Source organism: Ictalurus furcatus, chromosome 3 (assembly GCF_023375685.1).
Source record: "Ictalurus furcatus strain D&B chromosome 3, Billie_1.0, whole genome shotgun sequence".
Lineage (NCBI taxonomy): Eukaryota > Metazoa > Chordata > Actinopteri > Siluriformes > Ictaluridae > Ictalurus > Ictalurus furcatus.
The window spans coordinates 32173032-32200245 of record NC_071257.1 but is presented as its reverse complement, the minus strand read 5'-3'; the positions used below and the strand labels follow the sequence as shown (position 1 = coordinate 32200245).

Below are 27214 nucleotides of genomic sequence, written 5' to 3'. Positions count from 1 at the left end.
CACACACACACACACATACACTCACATACACTCACACACGCACATACATACACACACATGCGCACATACACACACGCACGCACACACACACGCACGCACGCACACACACACAGTACTCATGCTATCTAGGTCAAATCCAGACGTAAACACAGGGACACAGGCCCAAGCTCCACCCACTGACACTCTGCTCCTCTGAGTGGGCGGGGATCAGAGTCAGTGCCTGTTAGCCCCGCCCACCAGTGCAGAGCTGACTGCAGATGGCATCCACCCTCATGCTATTTATAGCTGCTGTTTGTCTAACCTTTTGAACTGATCTGATAAGAAGGAGCAGGGGAAAGGTTGCAGCACGCTATGAAAAACTCTGTAAGGGTCATATTTTTCCATCCACCTCCATCTCTGTCTCTCCATCTCTCTCTCTCTCTCTCTCTCCCTCCCTCCCTCGTGCTCAGGGCTACCGCAGACCTTTTTATTTTCCGATATCAGGCCAGTTGACGAGGGCAGTTTTTCATTAAGACACCCGTCGAAGCGTAGGAGCTCTTTATGTGCTCTTTATAACGTTGGCATCTGTTTCCTTCCTCTTTTTTGCTTAAGTGGACCTGAGAACGTTCTAGATCCCGACGTGACTGAACCTCCACTCGGCACGAACGCTGTTTATTTCATATCATGCGCCAGGGCTGACGGAATGAAGCTCAAACACATCCATGTTATTCACATATTTAAAGGGAAAAACCTCACACTGAAGTGTTTATGAGCCCGCAGTCTACTCTCTCTCCAAAACACAAGAACTAAGCGTTACCGTAACGTTCTGCCTGGATAAATGCGTGTCGTTTATGGCACAGCGATTTCATGTAGTTTATAAATCACCTTTCCTCAAATAAAAAAAAAAAATACACGAGTGTGTGTACAGGTAAGAAGTTCGGCAGTTATTAGAGTCACTTGTTCTGTCAGTATCTCTGAAATGCTGTTTTATTGAGCATGTAGCACATGAAGTTGCTTCTAAAAAGGAAGTTGTTAGACCCTATGTAGTGAGCATATCTACTGAATTGAAAGCAAATTGGGATTCGGCCTCCAAACAGTTTACGGTTTCTAATAAAAGGAAAACAAAAAGTTTTACCTGAATACAGGTTGTTTTTTTTTTTTGTAAAAAAGGCTAAGATTTTATTAGACCAAACACGACCAGAATTCACCCGACAGAAAAGCCTGAACAATGTTTATAGCTATTATAACGCGTGTGATAACTGGAACCAACTATTTTTTTTTTTTTTTTTTTTTTTTTTTTTTTAAGTGGTTAGCAGGGTTGCCTCGCACCTCTGGGGTCGGGGGTTCGAATCCTGCTTCGGAGCGCGTGCATGGAGTTCGCACGTTCTCCCCGTGCTTCGGGGGTTTCCTCCGGGTTCTCCGGTTTCCTCCCCCAGTCCAAAGACATGCATCGTGGGCTGATTGGCATTTCCAAATTGTCAGTAGTGTGTGAATGAGCTGGCGTCCCGTCCAGGGTGTCCCCCAGGGCCTTGTGCCCCGAGTTCCCTGGGATCGGTTCCAGGTTCCCCTGCGTGTAGGATAAGCGGTACGAAAAAGGACGGATGGCAAATTGCCAATAAAACACAAAGCTGCAATTCTACACGAATAATCCGTGCTGGTCAGACCCCAACGTGGATTATTATAGTATAACAGCACGGTCTGAAGAACGTCATTTCAGATCGTTTCCGAAACACGGCGGAAACGCCAGCGTGGACGAGGATCGTTTTCATTTTAAAACGTGTAAACGGGACCTGACTCTGCTTCATGACACCACCCCATCGTTGATCATTCTCCTATAACAACATATCCACAAGTGTTTAATTCCATAGAGCATTCAGCAATACTCGATCATGCCTACTGAAGAATATCATGAGTGTTAGAAGGACAGAAGACTCCGAGCGTTTCTTGTTCCTGGGAAATATGAGAAAGCATCAAGTGTCGGTGTAATCCCATAATTCTGTTCAGCAGACACAGAGTTTGAAAGACTACTCCTCGATAAGTTTCTCATCCAGAGCAGGAGATTGTCTGACTTTGTGTTCGGGAAACGACTTGAGAAACGAGTCTGGAATATGAATCTACCGAACGCTGACCAACACTAACACAGAGATTCGCCGAGCTCCGTTCGTCTTCGCTATCCTGCACGCAGAGACAAGATAATTACACATTGTCTGCCTCCTTCAGGAACACAGATGGATTGTTCCTCTTCATGGCAGCAGGACAAACACCTCCAGCTCCCCCCCATCAGGGAGATGTGAGGACAGCTCAGACTCGTTCTGACAGATTCACAGCTCTTCTTTTGTGTCGCTTTTAGACTCGGGATCTCTGCGTCACGTGGATTGGGTGCGATCAGGTCTCCGCTGAAGGTATAATAATCAACGAGTCACGCAGCGGATCCACATGACGTTGTGATGTTCACTTTGTGACTCAGTGAACTGAAGCTTGGTGTAATGGAGTAATAACTGGAGTAATGCTGAGACGTGGATTGGTTTATTAGTCGAAATAGAAGATGATGGAGTACAGCAGCTATATATATATTTTTTTTTTCCAGTTTAAGTTACACGCACAAACATCACTTACATTACAAATATAAATAGATAAGTATAAAATATGAGTCTGAATTTACAAAAATAAAACTTGATAGGATTGGATTTTCTTTTCCCCCAGAAAGCAAGCCAGTATGGTTAACTGAAATTGGCTGTTTTTGTTTGTTTTTTTTTATTGTGAGAAAATTTATTGAAAAATCTTGGCTGTATTAACAAACTGTGGAACGAACTGTGTCTTTCGAATAAGACCTTAAACCGTGGTCCTGACTCTCTGTGATCATTAAAAATCCCAGGACACTTATGGTAAAAGAGTAGGGGTATAACCACGGTGTCCTGCTGAAATTCCCCCCATTGGCCCTTCTCCATCATGGCCCTCTGGTAATCTTCATCCCTGATTTAGCGACATCACTCTTGCCTCTCCGGTAATAGCTGGTGTGTGGTGGGCGTTCTGGAGCACTATGGCTGCCATCGCATCGTCACATCATCCAGGTAGATGCTACACACTAGTGGTGGTTGAGGAGATCCCCCGCAGAACCCGCCCCCCCCCCCCCCCCCAAAATATTATGTAAAGCTCTTTGAGTTTCTAGAAAAGCGCTATATAAATGTAACCGTAACTAACTAACATGCCATGACCGTGGTATCTGATTGGTCCGTTATTTAAAAGGTCTCTTATTTTTACGATTTTGCATTGTGATGGACGCACCAAGAAGTTAAAAATGCATTTCATTTTATTTCTTTTTTTTACATTTATTTAAATTTTATTTTATGGGGCGGCTGTGGATCAGGTGGTAGAGCGGGTCGTCCACTAATCGTAGGGTTGGAGGTTCGATTCCCGGCCCACGTGACTCCACATGCCGAAGTGTCCTTGGGTAAGACACTGAACCGCAAGTTAGCGTCTTACATGGCAGCTCTACCGTGTGTGTGTGTGTGTGTGTGTGTGTGTGTGTGTGAATGAGAACCAGTGTAAAGCGCTTTATAGAACCGCTAAGGTTAGAAAAAATAAATAATAAATAAATAAATAAAGCGCTATAGAAGTGCAGACCATTCTACCATTTATTTCACTGTAACATGATCTAACTCATTGACCTTCATATCTTCCTCTTTGGCCTCTTCCAGAGAACAGCAAAGACACCTGTCTCCATAAAGTGACGGTAAAGGCGGAGCCCATGGAGGTGGATCCACCCTCGGATGTAGCTCCGCCCCCTTCTCACCTGCTAGGCTTCAGCACTTTAGGGGCATGCGAGAAGAAGGAGCCAATGGCTGGCCTTCCGGAGCCTCTGCCCTGCCCCAACAAAGACCTCTTCTCCCAGGACATATCGGTCAAAATGGCCTCCGAGCTGCTCTTCAAACTGTCTGGTGAGTGAAAGAGGAACAAGCAAAGGGTCGACTGTTCTGCCACAACAAGGAACGCATCGCTCTGTCCTCCTGTTCTCTCCATGGCTGTTTAGTTAGTGTGTGTGTGTGTGTGTGTATGTGTGTGTGTACGCATGTGTGTGTCCTCTTTGGGCTCTATTCTCTTTCTGTGAGATGGGCTGCAGGGCGAACGTACGTGTGTGTGTGTGTGTGTGTGTGTGTGGTTTTAAACGATGCATGCTTTTCACTCCAGAGCAGAGAGAGGATTAGTCGAGGCAAAGCTGCCCCCGTTACTCACTTTGCCAGTTACGGCTCTCGGTTTAAATTCCATGTAGCACCTCTGAAGCTTGAGAAAATGCCACCACCATCACTTTTCTCCCAGCATACACACACACACACACACACACACACACACACACACACACACTATTTGCATGCTCCAAACCAGAATCTGTGAAGTGTGTGTGAGCCCCGTCCGTTGAAGCCCAGTCCTCCATTCGTCTCGTTCTCAAACGTAAAACCCACTCGCTCACACATGCTTCCTTTGCATATCTCTGTCTCTCTGGCTCTCGCTGCCCCTCTCTCTCTCTCTCTCTCTCTCTCTCTCTCTCTCTCCCCTTTCTTTCTGCATCTCTTGCGGCATCGTCATGGCAACCCAGAGAACCCTTGTGTCCTCTGTGTGTCATGTGACACCGAGTGTTGGAGAGAAGGAGCCTAGGAAGTGTCACCCAGAGACAGGGGGGGATTTGGGATGGCTCCCTTCTTTATTCTAAAGCCTGTTGTATGGCTGACCAAGTCGTTATATTCCTGACTCCTATGATGCTTTGGGTGTGAAGTGTAAGCAAGCATTCTGCGAGATACTAAACGCAACAGACATTTGGAAATCGAACTCAACAAGCCGTCTTGGGTGCGTTCGAGGAACCGAATTAGCCCGGAATTATTTGGAACGATCAGGATTAGTAAATCTGGCATGCATCGTTTTTATCCTGGATTTGTTGAGCAGTTTACAAAGAACAAGGCCTAGGACTAAACCTGACTCTCGACACATGGCACCCAAACATTCGGATTTAAATCCAGTTTATCTTCCTACAGACTGTTTGCTCTTGGTTTTACTGTAATTATTGAATAATGTGCTTAAAAATAAATACCCAAATAATAACCTTAGGCCTTCAAGGGCTTAAACAATAACACAGGACTTTCTTTAGCAGTTTATGTTTGAACTCTCACAGGCTGGAGTAAATAGAGTGCACAATTACGCTTCATCTGAAAACGCAAGCGGCCGTGTGAAAAAACGTTGCGGATGGCCCATTTGCGCCGGGTTAGAATGAAGAATAAAACACGTCTGCTTTATAAAAACGCACCAGCTTAACCCGAATGCCCTCGTGTGTGTTGTTTTTTTTGTGTGTGTGTGTGTTGCAGAAAAAGTAAGCAAAGCTAACGAAAATAAAGACAGCACGTCGTTCGGCATGACCAGGTGAGCACTGACACCGATACCCGCTGCTACTGTTTTCCTGTTTCCTGCCCTGAAATGAAAGGAGGATGACGGTTCTTGCATCACGTTTTCTTCCAGCCCTTTTCTGGACGACCGCTTTAGACAATCGCCCTTCAGCACGCGCTCCAAGAGCTCTTCCCCAGCCGAGGCCAGCTCCTCCGCCCGAGCCTCCCAACAGCAAGGTACCTCACACAGTGTAGATATTTATTGCCTTACGGTACATATACAGTCCCCTCTGTAAGTATTGGAACGCCAAGGCTCTCACGATCGTTTGTTTTTGCTATTCACTGAAGACATTTGGGTCTGAGATCAAGAGATGAATGAGACAGAATTTCAGCTTTCACCTCATGATAATTGCAGTTGATTAATGTTTGGTCGCACACCCCTTGCTTGCAGTAACTGAATTAAGCTGGCGACTCGGTGACATCACCGAACTGTTGGGTTCTTCTTTTGTGTTGCTTTTCCAGGTCTGTACTGCAGATTCTTTCAGTTCTTGTTGTTTTTGTTTTGTTTGTTTGTTTGTTTTGGGGAGGGGGGGGGTCCTCCCTTCAGTCTCCTCTTCAGGAGGTGAAATGATGCTGAATTGGGTTAAGGTCTGGTGATTGACTTTTTCCAGTCTAACATCTTCCAATCCCCCCCCCCCCCCCTTAATGAAGTCCTTTGTTGAATTGGCCGTGTGGTTTGGATCAGCCAATTAGATTGGACGTATTTCTCTGTAAATTGGCAGATAAAACGTTTCTGAAGACTTCTGAATTCATTCTGCTGATACCATCATGAGTTCCGTCATCAATAATTTAGTTAGTTAGTCACAGTTACATTTATATAGCGCTTTTCTAGACACTCAAAGCACTTTACGTAGTATGGGGGGGGGGAGGGGGGTCTCCTCAACCCCCGCTAGTGTGTAGCATCCACCGGGATGATGTAACGGCAGCCATAGTGCACCAGAACGCCCACCACACACCAGCTATTAGTGGAGATTAGAGAGTGAACAAGATTAGCAAGCTTGTTCCAGAAGCAGCCATTTAAGCCCAAGCCATGACACTACCTCCACCATGCTTGACTGATGAGTTTTTGTGTTTTTGATCATGAGTAGATCTTTTCTTTCTCCACACTTTGGCCTTTCAGTCACTTTCGTAGAGGTTAATCTTGGTTCCAGAACTTTTCTGGATCATCTCTGTATTTCTTTGCGCATTCCAATCTGGTCTTCTGATTCTTACTGCTGATGAGTGGTTTGTATGTTGTGATATGGCCGCTATATTTATATGTGTAAGTCTTCTTCGATTGGTGGATTGTGATAACTTCACCCCTGTTTTGTGGAGGTTGTTGATGTCACTAGATGTTGTTTTGGGGTTTTTCTTCACGGCTCTCACAATGTTTCTATCCTCAACTGTTGTTGCCTACCTTGGCCGACATGTTCCGTGTCTGGCTGTCCCACTGGTACACCAGTGGTTTCTTTCTTTTTCAGGATATTCCAGGTTGTTGTCCTGGCTATGCCTAGTATTTGTGCAATGGCTCTGTTAGATTTTCCCTCTTTTCTTAGCTTCAAAATGGCTTGCTTTTCTCCCATAGACAGCTCTCTGCTCTTCATGTTGGTTTATCCTTTTTAAACAACAAACAGCCTCTTCACAGGTGAATCCCAGGGCTCAGACCAAGAGTAAACATTCAGAGCTATTAACTGTTTAAACAATCAATCTATCAGAGCACACCTGGGCAACAAGAGACACCTGTCGAATATTTTTGATGAAACAAAAGGTGCCATGTTCTAAGTTTTTTAACATACCTAGATGTAAATATCAGGAAACTAAAGCTGCAATTTCTCTCCTATTCATCTTTTGATCTCAAACCCAGATGTCTTTATTGTATAGAAATACAATAGAGTTGTCATTGATGTTATAATACTTTCAGACGGGACTGTACACCTGTACAGTGGGGGGAAATGTCTGAAACGTACAGCTGAGCCGTTGTGGTTCTGTGCTGGTGGCCAGAAGGTCACAAGTTGAAATGTCACGACTGCCAAAGTTAGACCTTTTGGAGTTTCCAAACCAGGTTTTCATGGTGGCATTGCAGGGGGTTTGTGAGACTGTGATGGAAATGATATGGTAACATTCAGTTATATTTTAATATTATAGCGTATAATTCATTAATTAAAAAAAATACATTAATTAAAACAATTAATATTCCAACACTTTATTGTAACCTCATATGTAAAAAAAAAAAAAGATGGAAATTGATTGAATTACTCGCGGGTCTTTTCATATGATAATAGATCTTAGCATGTGAAAGTTAAACGTAAAATACAGTGTTAGCTAGGTAATACATTCTTCCTGACTAAAAATGTCTTAAAGCGCACCTATTATGGTTTTGAAACGTACCTAATTTTGTTTTAAAGGTCTCGTACAATAGATTTACATGCATCCAAGATTTAAAAAAAAACACTTTTAATGTGCTCATCCTTTAAACTGCGGCGTTAAACGCCCGCCCCCTAGTGTCAAAAATGACTCGTTAAATGATCCGTTCTAAAGGATTCATTCTAAACTCCTCCTTTCAGAGAGCATACTCTGCTCTGATTTGTCAGATGTCCCAGTCTGTCGTGATTGGGCTACCGCTGTGTGCCGAAAAGGAAACGCTCGCTACCGTTACGTCTGGGGGAAAAAATGAAGGCGGGGCTTTTTGTTACAAACCTACGTAAGTTTGTGCAGGAAGTAAGCCTGGAATTATTACATGAAAGGTAATATTTGAAAAACCATAATAGGTGCACTTTAAATGCCTTAAAATCCTAAAATGGACAGATATATTGTCAGTAAATGTAAATCACAAGAGGAGGAAAAACCAAGCACACAAAAAAAAAAATTTTCCAAAGAGAGGAGCGTTCAATGAATACAGCAAGGATTTGGATTTACACGCAAGGACAGAGAACAAGCCAAATCACTCCCCAAGTATGTCATGTGTGTGAAGGCATGAGTCCAGCTTTCTTAAAAAGCCCACTGAAACAAAATGTGAAAACCTGTCCAGTTGAAAGTTTCATGGTAAGGTTGCATAGTTTTAAAACAGCAGTTTAAAAAAGGGAAAAAAAAAAAAAAAAACCTCTTCAAATTTTCCAACAAATAAACTTTTCACTTAACATTATCCTGCGTGAACACTCGGGGAGTACTCTGAAGAGGATCCCCTGTCCTAAACCGTCAGTTATTCTATACTCACCTGCATACTTTTTGTACATCTAGAGGATTAAAAGCTCTGTCCACTAGGGGGCAGGTCAGAGCCTAAAGAAAGTTCACTACAACCAGAATACCTACTTTGAAAGCTTGCTCTGATTTTGCTCAACAAGGTAATGAGTGAAGATGTTTGGGTTGAGGAGGCTATGATAACGAGGACCTTGAGCAAACAGCTGAAACAGCAGCAGTGGCACAAACATCGACGATACCGCACCATCATGACGATGGCGAATATTTCTCGACAGCTGTCCCACACATGCAGTTCACACTCAAATTCATAGATAAAAGCATCTGGCAAACGAATAAACATAAATCAAACGGTAAATGTGCAATGATTTCTGTGCAATGATGTTTGGATAAATATTATAGCAACCTTTTATAGTCATTAATAAAGCGGTTATTTGATTCAGTTCTGTTCAAATGGAAAAGATGTGAGACATTCATATATATATATATAATATATATATAATAAATAAATCTGTTACTCAACATCTCACAGACAAAGATGGTGGACGAACACTAATCTAATCACCGAGTAAACAATGCAGAAAGACAAACTATATATCTCTTCCCCCCCCCCCCCCCCCCCTAACAATTTACACATTTTCTAATTAGCCCAAAATCTCGTTTCTCTCTCACGTGATCAGTCAGAGAAACAACAATACTCTAAGTGCGGTGTAGAATTTAATACCGCCAGCACCATGTCTGGTGTAGTACGCTTTATTTATTTGTTTATTTAAGACTGCTTCCAAATGAACCTATTTTTTTTTTTTATCATTACTATTTTCAGTTGGGTTGTTGTGTTGAAATTTATTGAGGGTAGTATAGTTTATTATCTTTAAATCATTTAAAAGAATATGATCATGACGGCACTTTATATTACTGGTGCGTGCCTGCCTGTCTCGAACACTCTCCACTGCCCCTGAAGATATAGATTAGATTTTATTTATTTGTTTGTTTGTTTGTTTGTTTATTTATTTCAGCCCTGAGACGCTGTAGTCGGCCCGCTTCGGTCCTCACAAGTTCCCTTATTTTGGCTCGCTGATTACAAATCCCCTGCCCGCTGCCAGGCTCCGGAGCTCCAGGAGGCCCCGTGCCCATATGCGTGCCCAGCCCGGAGGCCTTGGCGCTGGGCAGCTGTGCTCCATGTCCCCCTCCCAACCCCCGTCTCTGCTGGCCCCTCTGGCGGAGGGTAATTAGTGCGCGGCAGCCTGGCCCGCTTCCTTCCACCACTTAATGAAATAATGATTGGGTTTTCCATGTCCAGGGTGCCCTGAGAGTTAATTCGCTACACACACACACACTACACAACTGAGTTCTCTCTCTCTCTCACACACTCACTCTCCTTGTCCGTTTCATTTCTAAATGGTTAACACCTTTGTAACCCGGCGTGGGCTGTAACTCCCACTCCACAGTCAATGCTGGACTCACCTGACTTAAAAAAAAATGATTATTATTATTTCTGCATAGCTATACCATCCATCTATGAAACAGTCCAGCTTTCATCAGAACACTGAATTTTCACTGCTGTTATTGTGCCGCTTTTTGTATGAAAGTGTGTATGTGTCCTTGTGTCTTTGCCTTGGGTTACACTTCTCCGTGAGTGTCGAGGCTGTCTCCTCTCCCACCCTTAACGATGCCAATTAAACCATTAAGCGCTTGAGGACCTTGCATGCACGCACACTCTGGGCCAGTCTGGTTAACAGATGCTCTAGAGGTCACGAACGTATCAACCCCGTGACCCCACCTTACTTTTTGAACCAGAAAAAGCAAAAATGTGGTGTTGTTGGTTTTTTTTTTTTTTTTCCTCAGGTAGTAAACTAGCTCATAGTTGTTGTAGTTGCTCAGTTTTCAGAACCTCACTCGTACAGTAACGTTAAAAGTGTTCATCCCATAACATTAGCAACGCAGTTCGAACGTGCCGAACACAAGCCCTGCCCCGGTACATTGTAGGAAGGTGTGATAAATCGCACTCATAACCGAACAAGCTGTCCGAGCCGCTGGGTCTCAACTTACAGGTCCTTACCGGTCATGAGTCACCCACCAGCACCAGGGGTTTCTGGGTATCTTGCTTGCTTCCTGCCTGTTAGCGCTCTGAAAAGTCACACACCAGAGTTGAGGGCAAACATCCACGCAGCTTTAATGGAAGCTCTCGTAACGTGAATCAGACCAGATGGAGTGGAGAGATGTAGTATACACCGTGTAGTTATATAATTATGGGCTGGAGTTTATTTAATTATATGCTACTTTTAATCCAAGCTGAAGTTGAAAAGTAGCGCAGGCTGCATTAACGCGTTAACGCCAAACTGCGGCTGCGTCTAATGTTTTGAAACTAAACATGAAGGGTTATGAGGTCAGTTTTGTTTCCCCCATGAGATATTAACGCTGTTATCATTAAATAAGTGTTGGCGATCATAAATTATAGATAGCATCGTTATTTTAGAAAGTGCTTGGATAAATCAGTGAAACACTCATCTGGATAAGATACTCACACAGCTGTGATAATGATAATGAGTCTTTATTGATCACGTATACATTACAGAAGAGTGAAATTATTTTCTTCGCGTATCCCAGCATGGTAGGAGGTTGGGGTAAGAGCACAGGGTCAGACATGATACAGCGCCCCCTGGAGCAGAGAGAGTTAAGGGCCTTGCTCAAGGGCCCAACAGTGACAGCTTGGCAGTGCTGGGGCTTGAACCCCCGACCTTCCGATCAGTAACCCAGAGCCTTAACCGCCAATCCACCACTGCTCCCAACCATGTTTTTATTCATAAATATACAGACGTGTCCAGAATTATTGGCACTCGTGATAGGTAAAACGAAATGAACGAGAAAATCTGAGAGAAGCACACATTTTTGTGGTGTTAAGTTAGCACTAAAACGGATTTAATTGGGATTATTTTTTTTATCCTACACAAAATCACCCATAATTGCATGTGATGTCATACTGAAATGGGTCCAGTGTGGTGGGAAGACTGGTCTTTATGTGTCTCATGACTAGCCGCTCGAAGCACTTCGTAATGATGGGTGCGGGTGCGACAGGGCGGTAGTCATTCAGGCAGGACACAGATGATTTCTTCAGCACAGGGATGATGGTGGACATCTTGAAGCACACGGGGACAATTGCTGAACTCGGGGGGGGGGGGGGGGAATGTTGAAGACATCTGAGAGGACACGTGTAGACCGATCAGCACATTCGCCGAGCACCCGGCCAGGTATGTTGTCAGGACCTGCCGCTTTCCTTGGGTCGACTCTGGACTCTTGGACGCCTCTGGAGTTTTCCTGACGTCTACTGCAGACAGATGAAGTACTTGGTCGGTTGGAGTTGGGGTGGTCTTCATCGCAGGCGTGTTGTTCTGTGCTTCGTTCCGTGCGTAGAAATCGCTCGGTGCATCTGTGAGCGAGGAATGCCTCGCCTACGTACGCCTTGTGTCCTTGGTCTTCATGAAGAGACTGCGTAGTTGCGCTTTGCCTTTCTGATAGTCCGGGACAGACCGTCCTTTGCTGTGCAGACGGCTAAGGCAGAATCGCGGGTTTTCAACAGCGAGCGCACTTCCGCAGTCATCCATGGTTTCTCCAAGGAGCCCTCAAAACAAACCCGCTTCTGGAAAAGTATCATTCAGGGTTTAGTTATAAAATAAAATCAACAAATGTTGAACATCCAGTGGAGGACCATTTAATTCATTTTTTTTTAAAAATGACCAGGTAAGTAGCGCGTTAGTCAGACAAGCAACCAAGAAGCCAAGGCAACACGATGCTACCACCACCATGCTTCACTGTAAGGAGAATGTTCTCACATTGATGAGTAGTGTTGGGGTTTTGTCAGACCAGAGGACCTTCTTCCACGTTTGCTAAGTCTCCTGGAGAACCTATTTATAATAATAATAATAATAACCCAGACACAAAATCTGCCCGAGGTACTGATTATTTGCGTTATTTGATTATTTGATAAAAAGGATCCATCCATATTTAAATGAATTTTCCAACTACATCAAGAGAGAAAAAACAACATTATTGCGCTCCATCAAAGCAATACACCTTGACCAACACATCGGTGTGTTTTTGAACTCATGTCACAAGGTCCAGTGAATTCAGCTTTTAGGAAAGAGGTCTGGATGGAGAAAATTCAGCCTCAATATCTTAATTTCCCTCCATAAGATTACCCAAATTCCCCCGCACTCACCCACTCGTTTGAGTTTTTAGAGCTGCTCTGGGCCGCGGTGCGCCATCACGTGCTGGGTCGTGTACCGGTGAGACGTCCTTCAGGCTCGGCGTCCAAGGCCAGTGCATCTGCTCTTTAATGGCCACCATTAAATATTCCCCAACATGCCAAAAAGCTGCTACTCTGAGACACCCTCTCTCCCCCCTCCCCTCCTCCCTAACCCCATCAATCCTGCAGCCTGCACTACGCAGGACAGCCTCCGGAAAAATGGGCCTGTATATGAGGAACCACAAGTCCAAAGGGACACACACGCACACGAACATGTTCACACACACACATAGGCAGAAAGCCATTGCGTGAGTGTGTACTGAGCGGTTCGGAATGCGAAGGTCTACACAGGAAGCTCAGGAGCCTGTAGATGTCATTTGCATGACCTCCAAACACCCACAGACACACACTGGTATGTTCCGCAGAACTTCCAACTGGCTTGGGATCATGGGTCTGCTGTTTTACTCCTTCGTCTCGGGCTAATGTCATGCTGATGTCACCATTCTGTGTTTATCATGTGTGAAGCCTGTGTTGCATTAGCCAGCTTATACGTGTGTGTGTGTGTGTAAGAGTCATGCATGCCCACTGCGCCACCTGGCCATTTGAAGGGGCTGCAATGTGCGATGACGGAATTTCTCTCTGATTTATTTATTTATCCCCTCGTTTATTTATCTCTCTCCCCCCACTTCCACTATGGCAGAGAGAGGAGGCGTGGAGCAGCATTTTAATTTGATGCCAAGCCAAAGCACCTTCATCAGAAGGTTAATTCTGTCTGTCTCCTTGTGGAGTACTGTTCCCTCTCTCTCTCAATCTCTCTCTCTCGCTCGCTCGCTCTCTCTCTCTCTCTCTCTTCCCGCCGCTCTCTGTGTCGGGAATATAAGGTGTATAGAAATAGGATTCAGCAGACAGAGGGTGTGTTGTACAATAGTCTGGGTGTGTTAAGTGTCTAACTAACATCAGACATGCAGCTTCAGGCTCTGGACCGTGACCTGGACGGTGTCAGTGGTCTGATAGTGGTCAGATGGCGTTGATTAATTTTCCATAACAGCGGCTATGACAGTAGTCTCATACGTTATTCTTTCTATATCTGATTCACGGGAACTTGTATGGCAGACGCAACAAACCGGCGTTCCATGTAGGGATTACGCCGCTCGAAATGAGATTTGTTGCCGATCGCTCTAATCGTAGCTCGCCTCTTGGGCATGTAGACAGCTGCAGTATTATAAAATACAGAATTGAACTGCACAATGGCTGCTAAGAATGAAGACAAAGCCAGCAAAGCTTGCGGTCCAGTCTCCATGTTGTTGCGTATACGATTTAGATAGCGTAGCGGTCATATGGTACGGGCTTGACGAATCAGGGAAGGATACGTGATGATCCAGAAGATCCGATCAGGGAGCGAATGTGGGCGGAGCCACGCCTTCGTTTTCAAAAGTCTTCGTTTTGGTCGGTTTACACTGAAACGCGAAAGTTTTTCAAACTAAAACGGGGTCTTCCAAAAGTGTCCACGCCGGAGTAGTGTAGACGACGGGCGTAACCGTAGCAACAGTTATGTGTTTTAAAACGAAAACGCACTAGGACCCAGCCTTGTTTCACGGACGTTCTACCGACATCAAACTGAACTTTGCAGTATAAACAGATTCACAAGTATGAAGAATCGTTCTTTACTAAAATAAACTGCTATAGTATTAGAGGAATGAAACTCTTCAGTAACTCTGCTTTGTTTCGCGCCGCATCGCTCCACCTCGTCATTGATTATTTTTCTATAACAGCACACCTCCAAGTATTTTATTCTTTAAATAAAGCATTGATGCCTGCAGGCGAAAAAAAAAAAAAAAGTGTTATCCGGTCTTCAAATCTGTGTAGTGTTGTTGTTTTGTTCCTATATAATAGTCTGTTTATCCTCCAGTATTCTGTTAGTGGGTGTTTTTGACTCCTGCCAGCGTTTCTCAGCTTTGTATTTTGCCTGTGATTGTGTGATCTGGACTGTCTACTTCCCTTTCACCTTTGTTAAATCTTGCACATGTATCCTACCTTTCAGCCTCCTGCATTTTATCGTCTTCTAACACGTTCTTCTCTGGAAATTCCTCTCACTTTTTTTTTTTTTTTCCTTCATTTTTTTGTTGTTGCCGTGAGCAGAAACGGTCAAACACTCCGTTCCACCATTGTGTTATTTACATAGACGTATTTTCGAACCGATTTTTAATGGCTTCACACATTTATTTCCAGACCTTCCTTAACCCCTTGAAGTGTCCGCGTATTATTTAGCCCATCGCCGAGTAACTGCAGTGAAACTAATAGAAAAGGAACGGACCGTAGTAAGAAGGAATTCATTTTGTGGTACACTGGGAGTTTGCGGTTAAAGTCCTTATTATTTTCTGTTTAACCGAAATGAGAATCCGCAGCACTCTGAAAACATTCTAATACGACAGGCGATAACTACGCACAGCCTTCATTACAGCTCTCGCAGCAGGCAGACAAGGCCACTTAAAAACGCTCGCTCTCAGATGCGGGTTTTTTTTATTTCTTTTTCTTTTTTTTTTTAAACATAGATTATTGCTTTCCATTCAAATGAATTGAAAGAAGAGAGGATATCTGGGCCAGTGCTTGACTTGATTGTCAATGTTGCCTATTTAAGCGGTATTTCTCGAGCTGTAACAGGTGTGTATTAACCAGTGTGACAGGAGGGATCGCACTTTTTTTTTCAGATTCGGAGAAACCACTGTGCGAGACAAGCAACGGCCTGCCGCAGTGGAGACTCAACGAGCAGCTCTTCCCCTGCTCAATGTGTGGTAAAGTGTTCGGCCGCCAACAAACTCTCTCCAGACACCTTTCCTTACACACAGGTGAGATCCCAGTACACTCTCTCTCTCTCTCTCTCTCTCTCTCTCTCGCTCGCTCGCTCGCTCACACACTGTATGGTTCACCGAAACTGGACCGTTGGAGATTGGAAAAACATCACACGATCTTTCTTCAAATCTTCCACGGTCCAGTTTCGGTGATCCTGTGCCCACTGAAGCCTCAGATTTCTGTTCTTGGGTGAGTGGAACGCGAGAGTTGGTCTTCCGCTGTTGTAGCCCGTCCAGCTCAAGTTTCGACATATTGTGCGTTCTGAATTCTGCTCACCGCGGTTGTAAATGAGTAGGAAGGTGTATTTACCGTACCTTCCTGTCAGCTCAATCCAGTCTGGACATTCTCCTCTGACCTCTCTCATCAACAACAAGGCATTTCCGCCCAAAAAACTGACCCGAACTTTTTTTTGTTTGTTTGTTTGTTATTGCTGTTTTTCGCACCGTTTTGTGTTCATCATTTGATATCTGGTGGTCCAGTCGCTAAGGATCACACACTCTCACTGCCGCAGCCCGGGTTCGATTCCGGGTTCGATGTACTCGGTGCCGGTCTCAAGCCCGGATAAACCAGGAGGGTTGCAGGAACAGCGTCCGGTGTAAAAACCTGTACGAAAACAAATACGTGGACCAATGATCCGCTGGAGTGGACCCTGCGGGAATTGTACGGGAATAACGCTAGGAAGAAGAGAGGCTGTATTTCCTTCTTTGCAAACATTAGACCCCCAGAATGATCTAATGCAGTGGTTCTCAACACGGAGGGTGCAGAGAGATCGGAAGAGGGGCGCAAACTGTTTTCAAGAAAATAAACACAGACAGGGCATCATTTGTGTACTCGGAGTATTTTATTGCTTTTCAAATAGAATGTGTATAAATGAAAAACCCCGCGTTCTCTCTCTCTCTGCATTTGCTTTTTGCTGGGGAGAGGCGGAGCTTAGCCTGCCTTTTATCTAGCCGTCAGTGCTGCAAACTTAGAAACTTTTTTTTTTTTTTGCTAAAAAAAAAACAAAAACAAAGCACCTAGCGTCAAATCTAGCAACTTTCCGGAAAACCTTCGCAACTTTCCAAATGTCACCAGTACTGTCCTGCAAGCGCGAGGTCTCGCTTTCCCGCTGCACTCTCACCTCTCTCGGCGTCTGCTCTGTTCAGTGAGAGGCCGAGAGCCAGAGCAGCACGTCCCGGTGATCGCACGGCCGCTGACACACACGTGAATGTGAAAAGAAGCAAGCGCAGGTGTCCCACTGACTGATTTAACAACGTCATGGATAACGAGACGCGCCCTTCGTCCCGATTTACATCATTCGTATGCGGATGTTTTTAGAACGCGAGACGAATGAAATGCAACATGTTTCACATGTCGGACAGTCCACGTTATTACAGCCTAGTTCTCTTGTTCACAGTAGTTACAGTGTTCAGAAACATTCTATATCCTTACTATATATAATTTTATAAAAGTTAATCTACAAAAAAAAAAATCATAAAAGTAATTTTTTAAAAAGTACAAAAACACAAAAGCAAAAAATTAGAATAGGTTATAGATAGATAGATTTGATATAGAATAGATAATCATTATATCTGCTCTCCTCCAATAGGGGGGAGGGGGCGTGCCACGTGATGGGGGAGGCTTGGGGGGTGAGCTTTAGTTTACAAAAGGTTGAGGTCCTCTGGTCTAATGGACTTGGTGGATGTGGAAAATTGTGCGAATTTGGTTTTCTGTCAAGCCGTTAACAGGAAGCCTGCAATCCGTTTCCGTTACAGAGCTTAGGTTCTCACCGGGATACTGTAGACGTCTACCTGCTGCTGTAATCATGACTGTCCTGTGCTCATCCCAGGACTCAATATTCTCACACTGAACATCCTTTCAACACACTTAGTACTGTTTGACACCTAATACTTTAAATGATTTTTAATGCCACTAGCACCCATGTGTCCCCCAGAAGAGTATGGGTTTGCATTTGAAGCTAAAACTTTCTAAAACTGAACTGAACTTTCAGACTATTCACAGACGAGGTTGCACATTAGCACTAGGAGGATCTTCTGTAGATGCCTTTACTCTTTTGTTTTCAGGTTTCTTAGCTCTTTTGTTTTATATTTACTTTATCCAGAAAGTCTCTTTTGTATCTCTCCGAGAGCAAAATAACATGTTTACTGCATTTGAAACACCATAATGCGTATGCTCTTTGTATTTGCCTAATTAAATCAAGCCTTTGATTATGACCGAGTTCAACAAATTAGATCTGCGTGTGTTGGTGTAAGATGAATGAATTTTCATAAAGACTTTGCACTCACTGTGCTCACATGTACATAACTCTGTGTGCGTGTGTGTGTGTGTGTGTTTCATCAGAGGAGAGGAAGTATAAGTGTCACCTGTGCCCGTATGCGGCAAAGTGCCGTGCCAACCTGAACCAGCACCTCACCATCCACTCGGTCAAACTGGTAAGCACGGACGCCGAGCACCTCGTTAACTCGGTCACCAGCGAAGGAGGAGAACGCAAAAACTGCCCCTACTACTACAGGTACACCACACATGTGCGCTCTCATCAACATGGTTTGCATTCACACCAGTGGTGTGTCCAGGCTTTTAGACATGGGGTGTTTTCATTTAATTATCTACAGGTGGAAATTTATTAGCGAGCACACCACCAGGCAAGTAAAAGCTCCAGTGTACTGCCCAGTCCCATGGTATTGGGCCTGCAAACTGACCAGGCTAAAAATTGCCAGTTTACATAATGTAATAACGATGGATGCATCGATACTGATGCTGGTATTGGTGAACTCCCAGTAAATTTGTACCTGCAGTCATAAAAAAAAAAAAAAATCAAATGCATCGATACCAACAGACAGTACGACTCGACGTGAGCCTAGCGTACACGGTCACGTTAACGGACAGACGACACGAAATGATGGCTGTATTTCATGATTAACGATGGAAATCGAATCAAAGGAGACTGCAAACCGTGCTCTGTGAAAAATATCACGAGGAGGAACGACAGCGTATTCATACAATATGAGTAACCTGAGGAACATAAAACTCCAACGCATGTCTTTGGACTGGGGGAGGAAACCGGAGTACCCAGAGGAAACCCCCCGAGGCACCGGGAGGAAGTACAGATTCCAATCCTCAACCCTGGAGGTGCAAGGCAAACGTACTAATCACTAAGCCACTGAAATGCGTGTCTTGCGCTACGTTTACAACACCGAGGTGTGTCGTTTTGCGAAAGTCAACAGGAAGTTTCATAGCTTGCACATGAAATCTATATGGCCCGGTCACCAGGATACTGATTTGTCCGCCCGCGATAAGGCTCTATAGTCGCTGCTCTGTAGTTTTTAACGCTGAAGGGATTCGGTCAGAATGTCGCCTACGCCACAACGATTAACCCCTTAAACTCGGCTTGTTTAACAGTAACTTCTACATTAACTGCAGTGAAACTAACAGGGAATGTGTGTAGTTACGAGTGAGGAATGTAAGTAACAGGTCCGGGAAGTTCAAATGGTTAAATCAACATGAGCTAGATGCCATAAGATACCATTCATTAAGTCTGCAGGAAGCGTATAGGATTAACTGACCTCCTGTCACCCCTCTGAGAGTTTTGGTTTGAGGCCAGATTTGAAGGGTGGCAGCTGTCACCCTGCGCTACCCCTGTGGCCACACCCCCTGACTGACACCATGTTATGTTTGGCGATATTGAGATCATGGTTCGCTTTACCCGTGTCTCGTTACTGATAGATTCCACCAAAAGAATTAGACCTAGGCTCGTAATTCGATGGAAGGCATTATAAGTACGGATAATGAAATAATAGCGGAGGAAACTTCAGAAAGATAATCTCTATCTGGACCCAAATATCATCTATTGCCTAGAGAAGCACCGATCAAATATCGAGGATGAGCTTCAGCTTCGATTTCACATAACGTCTCGTCCAATTCACTGCTGTATTATTTTAATCCATGCTGGGAACGTGTGTGGTTTATTCAGTATGTGTGTGTGTGTGTGTGTGTGTGTGTGTGTGTGTGTGTGTGGAGAGCGAGAGATCTCTTAGCACGTTAGCACCTTTAAAACAGTATTACACAGGTCTTCAGCTCTGTTTTGTGACAGTAGCTCAGTGTGAAAGCTGATTGGCTGATGGTGGCCATGTTTGTTAAGCAATGTGGCCATCATCGGGAATGCAATTACAGAGTAGCACAACGACGCAACACACCAAATTTCAGCACGAGCGGATTTACAGATCGAGAGAAACGGTTAGCAGCTTATTAGTAGTAGTAGTAGTAATAATAATAATAATAATAATAATAATAATAATAATAAATGGTGTATTTATTCGTTCAGGCCCCTTTACATGACGCAATGATCATTTCGGCAAGAAGTTTAAAAACATTCAACATTGGCGGGTGGATTTTCTTTCCTTCAAATATGTAAATATTATCGAAAAACCTTTTACAGAGTAATTCCTTCTGACAGCCCTGTCTCAGATCAGTATCAGGTATAATACTGATGTGTGAGGGAGAGAGAGAGATCAGTACATTCCCCCTAATAGCCTTGCTCTGTGTGTGTGTGTGTGTGTGTGTGTGTGTGTGTGTGTGTGTGTGTGTGTGGTTCCATGCACGTGTCTGTCTGTAAAACACTTACAGAAGCTCGTACCCTTAAGCCACATGTTGTTGCCTCCCAACAGGTCTCTCACACACACTCTCACACACGCACAGAGGTTCCCCTCACTCACTCTCTCACTCTCTCTCTCTCTAGCTGTCGAGTGTGCGGTTTCCAGACGGAGCTGAACGCACAGTTTGTGAGCCACATGTCGCTGCATGTGGATAAGGAGCAGTGGATGTTCTCGCTGTGCTGTAACTCGTGTGAGTACGTGGGAGTGGACGAGGCCGAGATGAAGACTCACATCAACGCTGAACACACAGGTCAGACCCTTCTGCACTACACTTAAGGCCACTAGACTAGACACACTCGTACTCCAGGGGAGAACTTGTCCCTACAGAGAGAGTCGCATGGAATAGATAGCACAGAAATGCTTTCTGCTCTAGAAAGAATTTTTTTTTTTTTTTTTTGAGGAAAAAATAATAAAATAGTCATCGTGGTATGTCTGAACGTAAGTGAACTGTATTAATTAGGGATGCGGAAAAGATTTTCAGCCGAAAACGGGCATTTCCTGTTTTTGGCCTAAAATACGAGATGAAAATATATGCCTCCGAGGCCCCGCCCCTCAGAGCTCGGCGGTCAGTTTTCACTCTAGCCGACGGTTGTCGTCGCATTGCAGCATCACCAGATCCGCGAATTAAAGAACATTACTTTGACGTGGAGTAAAAGCAGCGTGCACGGGATACAGGAAGAGCCGGAGGTGATGACCGCGTCTGCTGAAGGATCGACGCGCAGCACAGAGCGACATGTGTACGAGCGATGAGGCGCACACTCCCTCGCTTACGGACATGCTTGACCAGATTCTACAGGAAAGCGCCTCGATCCACGACAAGCACAGCTACGCTTTCCACTGCTTGCACGCAGGTATTTATCCGCCCCGAGCACCACCGGAGAGCGAGAGACCGTTCAGTGCAGGATCTCCTGTTCGTGACGAGAAGAACCACCATCTCTCTCCTGCCAGAAAGCTGAGCAACTTTCGCTCTTGAAGAGAACCCTGCCACTTTTTCTCAAATAGAAAGCAGTCCAATTTGCCATCGTGTATCGAAATTACATTCAAATGCGTGTAGCCCTGCAAAACGTTCTCCTTGAGTCGAAGCTACGTCTGACGTTTACAGTTTGAGGTTGGTTTTAGTTCTACTGCTGCTGTTTAAACACAATAATCCTCAACTCATGTGGAAAATACGTTTACGTAAACAGAATAGAGGCGGACTTCGTAACTTGACTGCTGTTTTGCACATCATAGTAGTTTTCTAGAACTTGACATTATTTGGATAATTGGATAAAAAGAAAATCTGTTCATTTTGATTGCTACAGAACCGAATGAAGACTTTCTTTATTGAACTCAACACCCAAACCAAAACAATAAGTTTCTGTGTGATCATTTTTCAAGTTTTTCAATTGATTAAATTCATGAAATGAATTAAAAAGTCTTAATATTAATGCAGTTATACAAAAAAAAAAAAAACTATTTTAAATGGGGGGGTTTTTTTATTTATGGTTTTTCGGATGCCAAGCGCATCCTGAGTTTTCAGTTTCGGCCCAGGATTTTCTTTCGGGTGCATCGCTAATGTTAATCCTGCTATCGGCGTACACAGAGCCGCATCTGTCGGATTACCGGAAGAGGGCGCGTGACCTCGTGGAGTGGATAAGAACACGAAAAGTATATAATAAATTGTGGGGTGTCGAGAAGGAAACTCCGGAGTCACTCTGTGGTAATTGTGCTCAGTTCAATTTCTTTTCGGCTCTACATTGGTGCTGGACGTTGGAGACTATTTGCTAATCGTAGTACAGGTGTCTCAGAAGTAATCGAGCAGTCACATACTTCACAGTCATGCCCGAGCGTTTTCCTGTTCTTCACAGAAGTAGAGCACGAGTCAGGCGATTTTAAGTTTAAGCAGAAAGCAGTTCCTAAAGTACTGTATGTCTAGCAGCTTTGTGAAGAAGAAGAAGATCAAGACACATGCCAGAGTTCTTTTAAATAAAAGTCCGTACAGGATTACACAGAGTTGTTGGTCCTTGGCCGTTAACGTGAGAAATTCTGCACATTGTGACCAGAAACATGAACGAACTAGGTCTTTTTTTTTTTTTTTCCTTTTCCCTTCAAGTTGTATGGAATACATTTCACAGCTACATCCATTTGGTTTTAAAATTGTCAGTAGACATGGCCTGGATTTAGATTGACCTGTATGAGAGATTGATGAATCACCGATGAACTTTAAGATTTTCTGGGTTACTGGAAGCACATCTGTCGTCCGTTCCTGTCCTCTAGCAAACAGCACAGTGTTACGAACAGCCAGTACTCGGTGCTTTGTTAACCTTCCACAGACTTTCCGGGTCCAAATCCGAAGGTTGATAGCGTTTTCTAACAAAAGAGCCGATGGGTTTATCGCCAAGGTGCGCTGGCCTGCTGTTACAAGAGTTTATGTCTGAGGGGGGCCCCGGTCTTGTGTGCGCTTGTGAGTGTGTATTTATCTAGAAGACCTGGCGTTATCAGACACAGGAGGTTGAGAAATCAATAGCCTGAACGGTCCCCATGCAGCCACCCACGGCCAGGGCTCCCACTCTCTCACACCCGCTGCTGGCATTTAAAGTGTGCCAGAGTGGCTGTGTCCAGCGGGCAGGGTGACAGCGAAAGGCCAGCTCGATGTGTCAGGTGTAATTTAGACCTGTGCCAGGGACACTGCCTTCCACAGAATGGCTGACCTCTAATCAGTCTCTCCACACTGCCTGGGATGTGTACGTCTGCTGGAGTAAAAAGACAGGTTTTCAGTGCATGTGTATATGTGTCTTCCTGCTGCAGGGTTTCAAGCCCATTCAGATGTTAATCCATCTCCATGTCATATAGCGTGTCAGCTCCACTTATACGAACAGAGGCCGCTGACTTGACTCGCGCTAGCAATTTTTTTTTTTCCCAAACCGCATTGTTCAGTATCCCCCAGCAAACCAGGGATTACGCATGGTCCATCTCTCTGCTTTGCCTGACTGCCTGGATGGAAGTTTAGTATGCCAGACTTATACATTTATCAGACAGTGTATGCAAGCTAGCATCATGTCCATTCCGTTAGCCGCAGAGCTCTAGGGGAGAGTCATGGCCTGCGTCGCTCCCCACATCTTAGCTCTAGTGCCCGTGACCTGACCGCCCCCTCCCTCTAGCCCTTGCAGACTGAGGAAATCAATAAGGCTGCAGCCTTGATTGTTCTGCCTGCTTGCATACAGACAACAGGAGCTCAGGATCCCCGTTGACTTTATAATGCTGCAACGACCACTACACAGTCAACATGAAACAGGAAAACATGCTTTTTACCTTGGGAGAAAAAAAACAAACTCCTTCTTCTCAGAAATAGACCTTTCATGAAGCACTGCAGTTTCAGCCTACCACAGAGCCATCTGTTGGCTCTGATGTAATGACAACCGCTTCAGTCCTTACAAAGAAAAAGAACAAAAGCTGAAAATGATGGTGGGTTGCTTTTGCGCCAGCGGATCGCTTTAGCGCTAGCGGATCCCGGGACCATACGCGGAAAGCCTATGATGAATTAGTGGGCAATCAAGATGGGTTTCTTCACCAAAAATGGCTCGTGTCTTTTCCGAACACGTTACTTACTTGTCAAGTCGGACACAACACAAAACATGATCCAATCAGATGTGACAGCAGAATATTCGTTTCCCATGAAACAGCAACACGCCACACAGAAACACGTGGCATTTCAAATGTGATCATCATAGTTGTATGTAAAATTAGGTAAAGAAACAAATCCAGAGGATTTTGTTCAGTCAACAAATCCTAAGGTCCTAATCCTAATCCAAACTCCTTTTGTACTTTAAATAAAGTAACTCTCATATATATATATATATATATATATATATATATATATATATATATATATATATCTCAATGTGTGTGTGTGTTATACAGATTATCAGTCTCTATACATTTGAGCTGCTACTATTTCTTATTGAGAAGAGTGTTAACTGTAGTGGTCTCTACATGCCCACAACAGACAAACCTGTAGCGACAGCAGCAAATGATCACTTTTTCAAGTACAGGAAAGATTTAATGCTAGCAAGATGTCGTACCGCATAAAAAGATGGCACTGATTGGGCACATACCGAAGCATCCTGCTACAGCACTTGCCAAAATACAGGGCAGAGAAACGATGGCCGAAGTGCGTTGTGTGGGTGACGTCCTGTTTCATGTGCTTTACCTGGACAGGCCTGAATTCCAGGAGTCCCCTGAGTGAGAGTAAGAGCACGTCTTCATCTCTCTCGGCCCTCAGCGACTCCCTGAACAGCTCAGAGAGTGGAGACGTTACCCAGGGAAGCGAGGAACTCAAAAGTCTGTTGGCACCGCCTTCATCTGCCAGTAGCCAATCGAGCTTGGCGTCAGGAACAGAGGAGAAATTGGAAAAAGGTGAGATATCCTTCACCGTTATTACGGTGAACTAAGACAGTGATTTGTAACATGGTAGATGGTGACCGCCATATTGAAGCAAGGAAGGGATTCAAAACTAAAGTGAAAAGACCAGTTTGATTGCAGAAAATCAATATAGAGTGCCCTCTTCGAGTATTGGCACCCTTGGTAAATATGAGCAAAGAAGGCTGTGAAAAATTGTCTATTGTTGAACCTTTTGATCTTTTGTTAAATAAAATTCACAAAAATACTCTGCTCTCATGTATATTAAACAATTGCAAACAAAACACAGGTTTATCAAAAAATATATATTTGTTAAATATAGGTGTGCAACAATTATTGGCACCCTTTTAGTCAATACTTTGTGCTACCTCCCTTTGCCAAGATAACAGCTCTGAGTCTTCTCCTATAATGCCTGATGAGTCTGGAGAATACATGGCGAGGGATCTGAGACCGTGAAGCTCAACAACCTTTTGCCGCACATCACAGCTATATTCCTTGGTCTTACCCATTGTTATGAATGACTAAGGGAATTTGTAGTATGTTTTACCTCATATTTATACCCCTGTGAAACAGGAAGTCATGGTTGAACAATTTCCTGTTCCTAGTCACCCAACTGTACTATACAAAAAAATGTCAAATATCAATGGGAATATACTTCAAATAAATTTCTCATTTGAATTCATAGGGGTGCCAGTAATGTTTTGGGTTTTTTTTTTAAAATGTGAATATTTTGTACATTTTTTAAACAAAAGATCAAAAGGTTAAACAATGACAGTTTTTCACAGCCTTCTTTGCTGATATTTACCAAAGTTGCCAATATTAGTGGAGGGCACTGTATTATTTTTATTATTATTATTATTTTTATTTTATTTTATATGGACCGTAATAAGTCTGGGGAAAAGACTAGAGCATTGTCAGGTGTGCATGGGTTTGTTTTTACTTAAAAAGTCATCTGGTGCTGATTCCAGGTGTCTTAGTTCTAGACATCTACAGCGTTAAGTTGGTTTGGGTGCTGCAACAATACGCTGACAGTCTGACTATCTCTGACTTGAGCATCTTAGTTATTTACATGACTGCCATTGAAAAATTGCAACCATGAAATCAGTGGTCCAAGGACAAAACAACCAGTTTATTGCAGTTACAATGAATTAAAGAGGAACTTTATTGTATAGTAGAGGCTAACAAAACGTCGAGCATCTACACACTCAGAATATAGAGCAAAAAACAATGACATATTTCCCAGACATTGAAGGATTTAACTTTGAATGGTAGAATATTGTTTAAAATTTGTAAAAACCAAAAATCTGATTACTTAATAATTTGTTTCTTAAGCTGGGAAAAACACTAACCAGTTCTTGAAAAGGTCTACAGTTTCCTGCCAACACCAGCTCCCGCATCAGTACTGTCACTTTGTGGAAGAAAAAGTGTTACTCAACCAAAGGCTTAGCCAAAACTTGCTTGTCAGCTGAAAAGCATTGCTTATTCTTTTAAACGGCTCTTTTGTTTGACTAACACCAAACCAGAAATACCATTTAAGCAGCACTCATGCCACCCTTGCTAGTTGTTTTGTTTAATAATCGCTTATAGCCTACATGAGGGTGGAATCTTAGTAGGGTTATGTTTAGGTTATGAGTCCTTACAATGTTGCGTTTGTACTTCTGTGTTCATGTCATCTGCTGTCTTCTGGTTTTGTTGCTTTGGATAAGAGTGTCTGGCAAACGCTTTAGCATAAACCTGTAAATGTGTCCTCTCTCCCTCCCCCTCCCTCAAGGCTTTGAATGTGTGTTCTGCAACTTTGTGTGTAAGACGCGGGCCATGTACGAGCGGCACCTGCAGATCCACCTGATCGCACGCATGTTTGAGTGCGATGTCTGCCACAAGTTCATGAAGACGCCCGAGCAGCTCCTCGAGCACAAGAAGTGCCATACGGTCCCCGCTGGAGGGCTCAAGTAAGGAAAGCAAGTACAGCACGAGTTTCCTCTACCACCTCACAAATACCACTCCCTCCCCCAACCGCCCTACATAACCCTTGCCCATCTGCCCCCTTCCCACCCACAGCACAACCCTCCCGCCTGGTAGTGAGCTCCCCCTGGAGTGCTGCTTTTGGATCAGGCTGATGCATATTTTCCTTAATATGAAGAAACAGCTTATATCGGAGCCACAAATATTCACCAATTAAAGTCAGCAAACTGGTTTTAATATTTGAATTACATTATAACTGAACCAATAAAAAAAAAAAACCTGTGTGACTGACTGCTTCCATGCACTACCACCCATACTCCAGCCAAGCCCACTCCCCTGCAGAATCTCTGACCAGTCCCACTTGATCCCACACACACCCTCAGAAACTCTGGCCACTCCCACATGCCTGCAGATACTCTGACCAATCCCACAGAATATGACCACTCCCACTGACTTTTGGAAAGTCTGACCATTCCTAAATGCTTCTGTAAACCTGACAACATATTCCTGTCAAACCCTGAACT

General features: G+C 44.0%; 1 protein-coding gene across 2 annotated transcripts in view; it reads left to right on the top strand.

Annotated features, from left to right (window-relative positions):
• Window positions 1-27214, top strand: part of znf827 (zinc finger protein 827) — a 108041-nt gene that overhangs the window by 69971 nt on the left and 10856 nt on the right. For both annotated transcript variants that reach the window (XM_053622081.1, XM_053622080.1), the window contains exons 6-13: window positions 3678-3917; window positions 5334-5388; window positions 5485-5588; window positions 15537-15674; window positions 18019-18190; window positions 20414-20580; window positions 24528-24725; window positions 26500-26677. In XM_053622081.1, the coding sequence (XP_053478056.1) occupies window positions 3678-3917; window positions 5334-5388; window positions 5485-5588; window positions 15537-15674; window positions 18019-18190; window positions 20414-20580; window positions 24528-24725; window positions 26500-26677 (1252 nt within the window). The remainder of the gene's footprint in view (window positions 1-3677; window positions 3918-5333; window positions 5389-5484; window positions 5589-15536; window positions 15675-18018; window positions 18191-20413; window positions 20581-24527; window positions 24726-26499; window positions 26678-27214) is intronic.